Source organism: Trachemys scripta, chromosome 1 (assembly GCF_013100865.1).
Source record: "Trachemys scripta elegans isolate TJP31775 chromosome 1, CAS_Tse_1.0, whole genome shotgun sequence".
In the NCBI taxonomy this organism is placed as follows: domain Eukaryota; kingdom Metazoa; phylum Chordata; order Testudines; family Emydidae; genus Trachemys; species Trachemys scripta.
This window is the reverse complement of record NC_048298.1, coordinates 344046539-344060653: the sequence shown is the minus strand read 5'-3', so window position 1 is coordinate 344060653 and position 14115 is coordinate 344046539. Positions and strand designations below refer to the sequence as shown.

The 14115-nt window shown below is 43.0% G+C and overlaps 1 protein-coding gene across 1 annotated transcript; it reads left to right on the top strand.

Annotated features, from left to right (window-relative positions):
- Window positions 1-11376: 11376 nt before the first annotated feature.
- On the top strand, window positions 11377-12324 carry LOC117873210 (olfactory receptor 52R1-like). The gene has a single exon (XM_034762333.1). The coding sequence runs from the start codon at window positions 11377-11379 to the stop codon at window positions 12322-12324; it is 948 nt and encodes a 315-aa protein (XP_034618224.1).
- The last annotated feature ends 1791 nt before the right edge of the window (window positions 12325-14115 follow it).

Here is a 14115-nt window from a genome sequence, read left to right as displayed (position 1 = left end):
ATTGGGGAACAAATGCTAGTAACAATAATAGGGCTCAGATTTTCCTAGACGTGATAGCTGATGAATTCCTTCATCAAGTAGTTGCCGAACCGACGAGAGGGGATGCCATTTTAAATTTGGTTTTGGTGAGTAGTGAGGACCTCATTGAGGAAATGGGTATAGGGGACAATCTTGGGTCGAGTGATCATGAGCTAATTCATTTTAAAATAAATGGAAAGATTAACAGAATTAAATCGGAGACTAAGGTTTACGATTTCAAAAGGGCTAACTTTAATAAATTAAGGGGACTAGTTAGGGAAGTGGATTGGACTAACATATTTAGGGATCTAAAGGCAGAAGGTGCCTGGGATTATTTCAAGTTGAAGTTGCAGGAGCTGTTGGAGGCCTGTATCCCAAAAAAAGGGAAAAACATTAGTAAGCAAGAGATTTAGACCAAGCTGGATGAGCGACCGTCTCAAAGGGGCGATTAGGAAAAAACAGAAAGCGTACAAAGAGTGGAAGAGGAGAGGGATCAGTAAGGAAACTTACCTTATTGAGGTCAGAGCATGTAGAGATGGAGTGAGACAAGCCAAAAGCCGTGTAGAGTTGGACCTTGCAAGGGGAATTAAAACCAATAGCAAGAGCTTTTATAGCCATATAAATAGGAAGAAAACAAAGAAAGAAGAAGTGGGACTGCTTAAGACTGTAGATGGAGTGGAGATTAAGGATAATCTAGGCATGGCACAATATCTAAATGAATATTTTGCATGGTTATTTAATGAGGCTAATGAAAGGCTGAGGAATAGTAGAAGTGAGATGGATGGGAATAAAGGAGTGGGGATTGACATTACTGTATCCGAGGTAGAAGCCAAACTCGAGCAGCTTAACGGGACTAAATCGGGAGGACCGGATGATCTTCATCCGAGAATATTAAAGGAACTGGCGTGAGAAATTGCAAGCCGTTAGTGATAATTTTTAATGAATCTGTAAACTCGGGGGTGGTACCATTTGACTGGAGAATAGCTAATGTGGTTCCTATTTTCAAGAAGGGGAAAAAAAGTGACCCGGGTAACTACAGGCCTGTTAGTTTAACATCTGTAATATGCAAGGTCTTGGAAAAAAATTTGAAGGAGAAAGTAGTTAAGGACCTTGAGGACAATGCCAATTGGGACAAATTACAACACGGTTTTATGAAAGGTAGATCGTGCCAAACCAACCTGATCTCCTTCTTTGAGAAAGTAACAGATTATTTAGATAAAGGAAATGCGGTGGAGCTAATATATCTCGATTTCAGTAAAGCGTTTGATACGTTACCGCATGAGGAATTATTGGATAAATTGGAAAAGATGGGGATCGATATGAAAATCCAGAGGTGGATAAAGAACTGGTTAAAGGGGAGACTGCAGCGGGTCGTATTAAAAGGTGAACTGTCAAGTTGGAGGGAGGTTACCAATGGAGTTCCTCAAGGTTCGGTTTTGGGTCCAATTTTATTTAATCTATTCATTACTGACCTTGGAACCAAATGTAGGAGTGGGCTGATAAAGTTTGCGGATGACACAAAGTTGGGAGGTATTGCCAATTCGGAGAAGGATCGGGATATCCTGAAGGGTGATTTGGATGACCTTGTAAACTGGAGTAATAGTAATAGGATGAAATTTAATAGTGAGAAGTGTAAGGTTATGCACTTAGGGATAAATAACAAGAATTTTAGTTATAAGCTGGGGACGCATCAGTTGGAAGTAACGGAAGAGGAGAAGGACCTCAGAGTCCTGGTTGATCGCAGGATGACTATGAGTCGGCAATGTGACGTGGCCGTGAAAAAAGCTAATGCGGTCTTGGGATGCATTAGGCGAGGTATTTCTAGTAGGGATAAGGAGGTGCTGGTTCCGTTATACAAGGCACTGGTGAGACCTCATTTGGAGTACTGTGTGCAGTTCTGGTCTCCCATGTTTAAAAAGGATGAAATCAAACTGGAACGGGTACAGAGAAGGGCCACTAGGATGATCCGAGGAATGAAAAACCTGTCGTATGAAAGGAGACTCGAGGAGCTCGGGTTGTTTACCTTAACCAAAAGAAGGCTGAGGGGGGATATGATTGCTCTCTTTAAATATATCAGAGGGATAAATAGCAGGGAAGGAGAGGAATTATTTCAGCTCAGTACTAATGTGGACACAAGAACGAATGGATATAAACTGGCCGTCGGGAAGTTTAGGCTTGCAATTAGACAAAGGTTTCTAACCATCAGAGGGGTGAAGTTTTGGAACAGTCTTCCGAGGGAAACAGTGGAGGCAAAAGACCTCTCTGGCTTTAAGATTAAGCTTGATAAGTTTATGGAGGGGATGGTTTGACGGGATAAAGTGATTTTAGTCAATAGGTCAATAACGTTCCATCGCTGGTAATTAGCAACAATGGTCAATGATGGGATATTAAAAGTTACTACAGTGAACTTTTTCCAGAGAGTCTGGCTAGAGAATCTTGTCCGCATGCTCGGGGTTCAGCTGATCACCATATTTGGGGTGGGGAAGGAATTTTCCTCCAGGGCAGATTGGCAGAGGCCCTGGAGGTTTTTCGCCTTCCTCCGCAGCATGGGGCAGGGGTCGCTTGCTGGAGGATTCTCAGTGATTTGAAGTCTTTAAATCATGATTTGGGGACTTCAACAGCTGAGTCAAGGGAGAAAATTCTTCCAGGAGTGGGTGGGTCAGCTTTTGTGGCCCGCATCATGCGGGAGGTCAGACTAGATGATCATAATGGTCCCTTCTGACCTTAGAGTCTCTGAGTCTATGAGACTCAAGCCTGAGGCCTGTTTATTGCAATACATACCAGCGCGTTGGGGGTAGCAGTTAGAAAATTACTCCCCTGAATCAGAGTACAATTTGCCTTTATAAAGCCGAAAACCACAAACAAATTACACGTTACACGTCATTTATAAGAATAGGGGATTTAGGGTCCTTCCGTTCTTCCTGACACTCCTGTTGCAATCTTCCCAGAACAGGATGCAAATTGAGAGGAGGGCTTTTTGGTGGTTTCCGATACTGGCATTACCTTGCCTTATTTGGGGTGCCTATTACTCAAAATGTTCCAGGCAGGGTACCATTACACAATGGGGGTACATGCAATACATACAGAGAAGCATGATTAATTGATTTAGCTAGTTACTGGATGCTTATTACTTCACACAAGCGGTTATTATATTTCGCCAGCCATAAACACACACGTTATTATTGTAGTTGCTGGGACTTCCCAATTCCCCTTCTTCTGCCCCCTCCTTCCCCTGGCCATGACCCTGACTGTTAGTAATACAGTGCTAGGGTTGGTTCAGGCTTGCGGCCTGTAATTGTCTGCCTGGGCTAGGCCTATGTCAATGGGATCGGCCAGGGTAAATTCCTTACAGGGAGAAAGCTTTTGGACATGCTAGGAGTAATCAACGAGAAGTCTTACGGGCTGTTGCTTCTCAGAGAATACCTGTTCACAGGCTCAAAACTTGTCACAGGAGGGAAATGATAATAAACCTGGCCTGCTGTCTGGATGGGGAAACTGAGGCACAACACCTCATGGCGTTGATGAATATATGGATTGAGTTACAACTAGTTGGAAAAGCACAATGTTTAACAATGCTGCATAGAAAACACACTTGCTGACTTTTGCGATCACTATGCTGATCTACAAAGTGTAGAAAGGTACACAGAAGTTTGCTAGAACACCTGTGGAAAACATTACAACACTTTGGAGTTGTATGGTGAAAAAGTAAAGAGAGCCTTGAACACACTGCTTCTGCATCAGACAGTGAATAACAGTTCTGCAGTAACTAAGGGGAGAGGTGTGACATTCTGTGCCCCAAAGCAACACCCAGTCACCCCCATATTTACCATGGTGATATGATTATGAATATGATTCTTAGAAAGTACTTAAATATGTCATGTGAGATATCAATGGAAAAGGTCTGATTTGCTGAATATGATTACCATATTTGTATGCATATATCATTTTTGTAGCTAACGTTCTGAAAGGATACAAGGGCATGTGACCAGCTTCTGTACTCTGGACTCCATATTGTGCTTGTACTTTTCCACTAACTGTGCTGGGGGCCTTTGTTTGGAAAAATGAAGCTCCCTCTACATGGCAGAAGCTATAAAATGTGGAAGCGACATCATCACTTGGCCTCACTCCCCCACAACTCAACACGAATGACGTTAGAACCTGGGACTGAATTGGGGCTTTGGTCCCAGGCTGATGGGATTTCTAGCCTGTGTATGGAAGATTGTTGTATTGTTTGTACCATCAGGGTGACACACTGTTTGATTTAAAGCCTTTCTGGTCTATAGAACTTACATTGTGATATTGTTTATTTTTCATATTTCAACTTTGTTCTTTGCATTATTACTTATAATCACTTAACATTGATCTTTCTGTAATTAATAAATCTGTTTTATATATTTTTTTACTTAATACAGGATGTTGTTTGAAATGTAAAAGGGAAATCTGCTCAGGCTGATGCATTGTCCTCTCCAATTGAGGGAGGGGCAGACTGGGAAATAAACTTATACTTGTCAGGCTTTTGGCCAGGGCAAGACGGTACAGCTCTTGGGTCCTAGGGTGGGGAGCTGAGGGGAACTGGCTGGAGCATCTCTATTGTTGTTTCATGGATGGCTAGTGAAAGCTTCCATGTACCTGCAGCTGGGTGTGTCCCTGTCTGTGTATAGCTGTGTAAGTGCAAGACCTGAGAGGATTGCAGCTTGTCACAGCCTCAGAGTGTGAGAGGGGGCCCAGATTGGTATGCCAGAAGGCTTAGAGTTCCCCTATTCCAGGTTGCACCCTAGAGAATTGGTTTCCCCCCTTGCCCAGTGAACAGGCCCTGGATGACCGTGATTCCATTTCCCTGTTCTCATGTAGTTACTTACTGACAGAGAGACCATGGTTATGGAAGGGAAGTCAAGACACTTGTGTTCTGACAGTCCATCTCTGTGTGACCTTGGACAAGTCATGTTTCTCCGTGCATCAGTTTACCAATCAGTGAAATGGGGATGGTGCATAGTGATTTTTTTTTTGGCTAGGTATTTTGAAGATCACTTAATGAAAGGTTCTACACAGTATGATGATGGTTACTGATGAGAAGTACTGATCTCTGATCCCTTAGTGACAGCCCATGATAGCCCATGTGTTTGCACTAACTGGTTCTGTCTCACCTTAGTCAACTTTCTCCAGATCTCTCTGTCTACTATCTACCCATCTATCCTGAGAATTGACAGGATATCAGTTCCTCAGGAGAGTTACTCATTATCCTTAGTTTTCTTACTCATCAACTATAATTTTTAAATATATACGCACAAACGTACAGAGCAGCCAATTCCTCTCTGACTCAGCACAGAGCCCAAGAGTTCTCATCTCCCTTTGGGAAGGTTCCTTAATTAATGTTTACTCCTAAAGTTGGAAAATTAGCACAGAAGGAGAGACATGCTTGTCTAAAGCTTGTTTACATTCAGATGCTCTCTTCTCCTCTAGAGGCTGAGCGAACCCCACTGGTATTACACAGAGCTATATTATGAACTGTGCACACAGTGTGTCGGCTCTCGGCATAGAATGCAGCTGCACATTCTGGGTTGAGAGAGGTGTGGGACATGGCTAACAGAGGGGGATTCCCAGGAAGGACACTTCCATCTCAGAATTCACAGGTACCCATCTCTTGCTGAGGAGCTCACCTGATTGACAAACCCTGTGTAACATAGGTTTGATGGGAGAGATAGTAAGTCTGTGGACCTTTCCGCTGTGCACAACCATGAAACATCCCAGGGCCCTTGCCATAAGTGATGAGTTTGCTAAAGAATCACTGGCCAAAATGTTACTCTTTTCTGTACACCCCTGTGCATCCCACCTGATGGACTCCAGCTCCGAAGTGGTGCATTTCAGTGGCACAGTGAATTCTTCAGGATGAAAGATGTTAGTAGATGTGCAATACAAGGCCTAATTCTGAGACCACGGCCTGTGGTTTGCTCAGGCCCCAGTGAGTCAAAACTCCCCTTGGAGCAAAAGCTGAGTACAGATGTCAGGAGCCAGCTGTGTGCTTATACACAGACATTGTCACCCACTCCTCTTGAATTTCAGGGCTCTGTCTGTTAAACGGGCTGAGGAACAAGGGCTGTTATCTGAAGTTTATCTGCTGGGAAACTTGGAGGTGCGAGGGCTCCTCGCTAGAACAATAATGAGAATTTGTGAATCCCATTCCTGTATGCTCTTTGCTCCAATAATATTGGTAGCAAAGAGTTCTACTGGCCAAATATGAATTACATTAGCAATTACCTTTTCTTAAGGTTATATGATCAGACTTTCAATATAACTAAATGTTCCCTTGTTCATTTTATGAGACACATTAAATAGAAATGCCTGATCTACTTTCTTTATCAATAGATCCATAGGGTTTAAGGTCAGAAGCACCCATTTGATCATCCAGTCTGACCTCCTGTAAAACACAGGCCCATTACATTTCACTCAGTTAGCCCTGCATTGAGTCAAAAGACTTCTGTGTGACCAAGGCCCGGTCTACACTAGGATTTTACACCACAGAATGATAGAGCCATGGCATTATAAGGGAATGCAAAGGACAGATAGTCTATCCCCCTGACAAGATGCAGGATTTGTTTTGTCTTAGTCATCTAAGGCTAGGGTAACACTAGGGGGGGATTGATTTAAGATACGCAAATTCAGCTACGTGAATAGCATAGCTAAATTCGACGTATCCGAGCCGATTTACCCTGCTGTGAGGACGGTGGCAAATCGAACGCCGCAGCTCCCCTGTCGACGGCGCTTACTCCTACCTGCGCTGGTGGAGTACGCACGTCGATTTGGGGATCAATTGTGGCATCCCGACGAGACGCAATAATTCGATCCCCGAGAGATCGATTTCTACCCGCCGATCCAGGCAGGTAGTGAAGACAAGCCCTAAGACTGATGGCTATTCACACATCTTTGGAAAACCTCCATAGAATGAGCTTCCATGACTTCCCTGGGAGTCTGTTCCATTGGCCTCCTGTGCTTAAAGTTAGGTAGATTTTCCTGAAATTTAATTTAAATCTGCTAGGCTTGAATTTTAAGCCATTGCCTCTTGTCCTGCCCCTCTGTGGTAAGACAGAATAACTTTCCTCCACCTTTTTATGGCTGCCTTTCAAGTATTTGAGGACCACTATCATGTCCTCCATTAATCTCCTCTTTTCCAAATAAACATGTTGGTTCCCTCGGCTTGCTCATATGGCTTGCATTCCATCCCTTGTGTAACATTTGTTACTTGCTATGTATCCTTTCCAGGTTCTCTATATCCTTTCTATACATTGGTGAGCAAAATTGGACACATAACTCCAATTGAGACCTAGCCCACACCTAGTAGAGGAATGCTATCATGTACCTTGACTTGCATGCTATACTTCTGCTAATATAACCTAACATTACATTTGCCTTTTTTGAAACATTTTTCCTAGTCCATTGCTTCTTGTCTTCTCTCAGAGGTTAAGATAAACACTTTTTCTCCCTCCTTGATAAAAACCTTTTTGGTTTTTGAAAACTGTTATCATTTCCCCCCTCAGTTTTCTCCTTTTCAGACTAAACAAGCCTATCTCTTTCGTACTTCCCTCATAGGTCGTGTTTTTAAGAGCCCTAATAATCCTTTTCTCCAGTTTCTCCAGAACATTTTGCATGTTTATCTGATTCTCCAAAGACTTGCAACCCCTCCCAACTTAGTATCATCTGCAAATTTAATAAGTGTACTCTCTATGCCATGATCTAAATCATTGATGAAGATATTAAAAAGCACGGGACCCAGAACTGATCCTTGCAACACCCCACTTGTTATGCCCTTCCAGCATCACTGTGAACCACTGATAACTACTCTCTGGGAGTGGTTTTACAACCAGTTATGCATTCACCTTATAGTAGGTCAATCTAGCTTGTATTTCCCTAGTTTGTTAATGAGAAGGTCATGTGAGACTGTATCAAAAGCTGTACTAATGTCTACATATACCACATTTACTGTTTCTCCCCATCCAGAGGGCTTGTTACATTGTCAGAGAAAGCTATGAGGTTGGTTTGACATGATTTGTTCTTGACAAATCCATGCAGACTATCACTTATTACTTTACCGTCTTCTGGATGTTTGCAAATTGATTCCATAATTATTCGGTCCATAATCTTATCTGATTCATAAATTAAGCTGACTGGTCTGTAATTGCCTGGGATTCCCTTATTTCCCTTTTTATAGATAGGCACTATATGTGCTCTTTTCCAGTCTTCTGGAATCTCCCATGACTTTTCAAAGATAATAGCTAATAGCTCAGATATTTCCTCAGTCAGTTCCTTCAGAGTATTCTAGGATGCATTTTGTCAGGCCCTGGTGACTTGAAGACATCTAACTTGTCCAAGTAACTTTTAACTCAATCTTCCCCTATTTTAGAATCTGAACCTACCCCATTTTCATTGGCATTCACTATGTTAGGTGTCCAAATACCACCAACCATCTTCGCGAAAATCAACACAAACCATGGTTAATCACCCTCACTGCTAAATATTTGGCCCTAATTTCGAGCTGGAATTTGCTTGGCTTCGGCTTTGAGCCCATCACTCTTGCTCAGCCTTTCTCTGGTAGATTACAGAGCCCATTACTCATCAACTCAATATTTTCCTCTACTAAATCAAATGCCTTTGAGAAATCAAGATTCTTTACATCTGTGTTGTTCTCTTGATCCACCAAATGTGTACCCTTGATCAACCAATTTGAACTCTCATAAAAAGATGAAATGAGGTTTATTTGACAAGATCTGTTTTGCATAAACCCTGTTGGTGACTGGCATTACTTACATTTCTAGATTTTTTTAACTAATCTCATACCAGCTTTTCTATTGTTTCTTAATCTTGTAAATTCTTTTATAAATAAACCTTTCCCTTTATTTTTTAATTGTTTAAATTTAACAAATGATTTGACATAAAACTTTTCTAGGATTTCATTTGTTCTTAATATACTTAATAACCTCCTTTTTGTAATCCATAACCCCGCCAAAAAAGGAGTTTTCCCTGATGCCTTAACGTTCCTTATTAATTTTCCTTACTTCCGATTTCTATTCTGGCTACCTATTTTCCCTTTTTCCCCTTTGTTACATATTGCTTTCCTGCCTCTAATTGCTTCTTCACTTTACCAGTAAACTGAGTTTTTACCCAAAGTTGTTCACTTTGTTGATTCTGGAATCATTAGTTTTTCACTATCTAATAAAATGTTATCAAAGAACTACCCATATTCATTCATATTTTTCTGTCTAAATTTTTCCTCACAATCAGTTTTGCTGACAATTTTCCTCAGCTTTGGGGAATTAGTCCTCTTGGAGCACTAAGTGTCCATAGATAGTACTGGTTGGGAACTGTCCCTCTGAATGTAATCCAGTTTCATTTTTTATTTTATTTTCCTATATCATAAGGATAATGAGTCTTATGGATAAGGGAGAAGCTGTGGATGTGGTATACCTAGACTTTAGTAAGGCATTTGATACGGTCTCGCATGATATTCTTATCGATAAACTAGGCAAATACAATTTCGATGGGGCTACTATAAGGTGGGTGCATAACTGGCTGGATAACCGTACTCAGAGAGTTGTTATTAATGGTTCCGAAACCTTCTGGAAAGGCATAACAAGTGGGGTTCCGCAGGAGTCTGTTTTGGGACCGGCTCTGTTCAATATCTTCATCAACGACTTAGATATTGGCATAGAAAGTACGCTTATTAAGTTTGCAGATGATACCAAACTGGGAGGGATTGCAACTGCTTTGGAGGACAGGGTCATAATTCAAAATGATCTGGACAAATTGGAGAAATGGTCTGAGGTAAACAGGATGAAGTTTAACAAAGACAAATGCAAAGTGCTCCACTTAGGAAGGAAAAATCAGTTTCACACATACAGAATAGGAAGATACTGTCTAGGAAGGAGTATGGCAGAAAGGGATCTAGGGGTTATAGTTGACCACAAGCTAAATATGAGTCAACAGTGTGATGCTGTTGCAAAAAGAGCAAACATGATTCGGGGATGTATTAACAGGTTTGTTGTGAGCAAGACACTAGAAGACAGTCTTCCGCTCTACTCTGCGCTGGTTAGGCCTCAGCTGGAGTATTGTGTCCAGTTCTGGGCACCGCATTTCAAGAAAGATGTGGAGAAATTGGAGAGGGTCCAGAGAAGAGCAACAGGACTGATTAAAAGTCTTGAGAACATGACCTATATAGGAAGGCTGAAAGAATTTGGTTTGTTTAGTTTGGAAAAGAGAAGACTGAGAGGGGACATGATAGCAGTTTTCAGGTATCTGAAAGGGTGTCATAAGGAGGAGGGAGAAAACTTGTTCACCTTAGCCTCTAAGGATAGACCAAGAATCAAGGGTCTTAAACTGCAGCAAGAGAGATTTAGGTTGGACATTAGGAAAAAGTTCCTAACTGTCAGGGTAGTTAAACACTGAAATAAATTGCCTAGGGAGGTTGTGGAATCTCCATCTCTGGAAATATTTAAGAGTAGGTTAGATAAATGTCTATCAGGGATGGTCTAGACAGTATTTGGTCCTGCCATGAGGCAGGGGACTGGACTCGATGACCTCTCGAGGTCCCTTTCAGTCCTAGAATCTATGAATCATATGCTCTCATCTTTGTCTCTTGTGTAAACTTAAGAGTCACAGACTTTTCTATCCGTAATAGAGACTGCATGACCAAAACTGACCAAATATCCAGAACATGTTATTCTCCATCCCATATCTTAGGGATCTGAACATTGTTTTGTTTTGTCCACTGCTGTGAATGAGCAGGTGTTTCTCTTGAGTTGCTATCAATGGCACTCAGGTCTTTTCCCTGAGGTATGTTCTAGTTAGGATGTTTCTCTTAGCACATGTCTTCGCAAAAGTTTGTTTTTTTCCCCTCTCTGATTTTCAGCAACTGGATGAATGGGGAACTCCCTTAAAATTGGACTCCCTGTCCTGGCTCTCATTACGTTAAGAAAGAATGATGGGAAAACGGTATCCACACGTGTGTTTCCTGATGGTGCCTCTTAAGTTTCCCCCACCATAAAGTGCAGGAATTATTAATGCAGGGAGCAGAATAAAATTATGGAATTGATTTAGTAAGGTCATTGTTCATAGTTATTTTCTCAGAATAATGAAAATGTAATTTTTCAGTGTGTGAAGAGTGATCAATCTGCTTCTCCTATGAGAACAGCCTCCACTAGTGCATGCAGTGTCTCATATTAACGTTGTCTCTCCATTCAGGCATTTCTGCTGCGACCATCCACCGGAACACACAGAAAGTCCTGGGAACACACAGAAAGATAGGGGAGGATACGGTATATGCAGGAGACACAGTTCTGTCTCAGAGTTGGACATTTTCTCCCCTACACCATGTCAGATTCAAACAGAACCGACTTCACCAACCCCTCCACCTTCATCCTACTTGGCATTCCTGGCCTAGAGGAAGCCCATACCTGGATCTCTATCCCCTTCTGTGCTATGTACGCCATAGCTGTGTTAGGGAACTTCACCATCCTGTTCATTGTGAAGAGGGAGTCGAGCCTCCACGGACCCATGTTCTATTTCCTCTGCATGCTGGCCATCACCGACCTGGTCCTGTCCACATCCACCATACCGAAAATGCTGAGCATCTTCTGGTTCAATTCCAGGGAGATCAGTTTCAGAGCCTGCATCACTCAGATGTACTTTGTTCACTCCTTCTCAGCAATGGAGTCTGGAATCCTTCTGGCCATGGCTTTTGATCGCTACGTGGCCATCTGCCATCCTCTTAGATATTCCACCACCCTGACAAACTCTGCTGTGGCCAAGATAGGCCTGGCCATGGTGCTGCGCAGTGTCATAGTCACATTACCCAATCCCTTCCTGGTGAGACGGTGGCCATATTGCAGAACAAACATCATCCCCCACTTCTATTGTGCGCATATAGCTGTGGTGAAGCTGGCCTGCGCTGACATCCGCATCAGTAGTTACTATGGCCTATTTCATCTTTTCTCTGTGAGCGGAATGGATTTATTTTTTATCGCCGTATCCTATACTCTGATCCTCCGGGCCATCTTCCGCCTCCCCACAAAGGATGCCCGGCTCAAAACTTTTGGGACCTGCATCTCTCATCTTTGTGCCATCTCAGCTTTGTACATCCCAGATTTTTTCTCCTCTCTCATTCAGCGGTTTGGCCACAATGTGCCACTGCATTTCCTCATTCTCATTACCAGTGTGTATCAGCTGGTACCCCCCATGCTACACCCCATCATTTACGGGGTGAGGACCAAACAGATCCGGGACAGGCTGCTCCAGCTCCTTACTCATAAAGGGACCTAAATATTTTCTCCTTGTTCTCTTGCTCTCAGATTGAGCTCTGTGCAGAGCTGGCTGGTCCATGGTGCTGAGGCCTCTTCCCTCAATGTCTTTGTTATGGAGCGTTGGGGCAGACAAGACCCTGCACCCCCCGCTTCCTGCGATTCACCATGACTCTCAGCCAGTCAGTAAAACAGAAGGTTTATTTAGACGACAGGAACACGGTCTAAAACAGAGCTTGTAGGTACAGAGAATGGGACCCCTCTGCCAGGTCCATTTTGGGGTACAGTGAGCCAGACAGACACCCACATCTGTGCCCACTCCACGTCCCCAGCCATCTCCAAACTGACTTCCCCTCCAGCCCCTCCTCCTTTTCTTTGTCCCTTTCTGGAAGAGGAGGTCACCTGATTCCTTTGTTCTCCAACACCTTTAGTATCACCTTGATGGAGGGGGGAAGGGTCCCGGCCATTAGTTGCCAGGAGAGAGACTGTCGGCCATTTATGCATATTGGCCTTTATCCCACCACCTAGAGACTTAAGAAATGCATATGGGAAACTGAGCCACTCCTACAATATTGAGAGGAAACATTAAGAATAGTCCCAGTTCGTCACACAGTTACTGGACAGACAGACACACATTAAACACTTCCCTGTCCTTACTGTGCTGTGTCAATGTGATGAACTGGGGAGTCAGTCTATGTACACTATACTGAGTGGCTTCATTTCAAGCATGCGTCATTTATACCAGGCCTCAGTGACCTATAACATATTAAATTGATATATAAATCACTATATATATTGCTGAAAATACATTTTAGGTTTCAACTACTTCCTGAACCTTACATATGTTTAGTTACTGGTTTTCCTTAACCCTCAGTGTCCCCTTCAGTAGGGATCTCAGTTCAAGGTCATCATTGAGTACTTGGTATTCAACGGTGTGGGGAAATAGAGCAGGGGGGCCTTCTTTTTAATAGCCAGAGCTGTGAATCTAAAGCCCCCAAAATAAATACTCCAACAGAGATCTGTTATGCTAGCTACCCTTACACAAAGCAGTACAGGCCAGGGCCCAGGCCAGGGCCTGAACTAGACTAGACTGCACAATTCCCTGCAAACTCTGTCAAGGGTCATGAACAGAGGGGGGGGGGCAAGGAGGGAAAGAATATAAAAAAGCCCCAGCAGCAGCACTAATGAAATATAATAACCACTTGTGTGAAGCAATAGGTAACTTTAGCTAAATGCAATTTCTTAACTCATGCAGCTTCTCCTTTGGGTGATCTGTGACCCACTCAGTGATTACAGCTATCTGCAAAAATAGCCAATCATAGATCCTCTTTAGGCGTCCCCTAGAACCCCCCCCCAATTTTTAACCCAAAGACCCCGGAAAATAACATGTGTCTTGAGAAATGTACCCAAACTGGTGCCAAGTACCACCCCTGGGGAAAACCACCAAGTGCCCCTCTACCCAAATAAACATCCAATTCTCGGAAAAATGAGGAAGGTACCTAGGTGGGCGGGGGGGGCGGAACTGACTCCGACCCTAGTTTCTTAACTTGTGGTTTAGGGGAGGATCTGATCCCAACCCTAATTTCTTAACTCATGACGCATTGTTTGTACTTCATTTGCGGTTTGACGAAATAAAAGCCCGCCTGCGAGCGGCCCTCGGGGGTCAGTCTTCGGACTGCACCCCAGTGCACTGGTATGTATGTCAATAAACTGGCCTCAGGTTTGAGTCTTTGAACTAAAATCAGTGCGTGGGTGTCTTTGACCACAACAATGGTCTGAAGAGGTAAGGATTGAAGGGCACTTTGCATGTTGG

Coding starts and splice junctions, on each gene's coding strand:
- LOC117873210 (XM_034762333.1), top strand. CDS start 11,377: ATGTCAGATTCAAACAGAACCGACTTCACCAACCCCTCCACCTTCATC.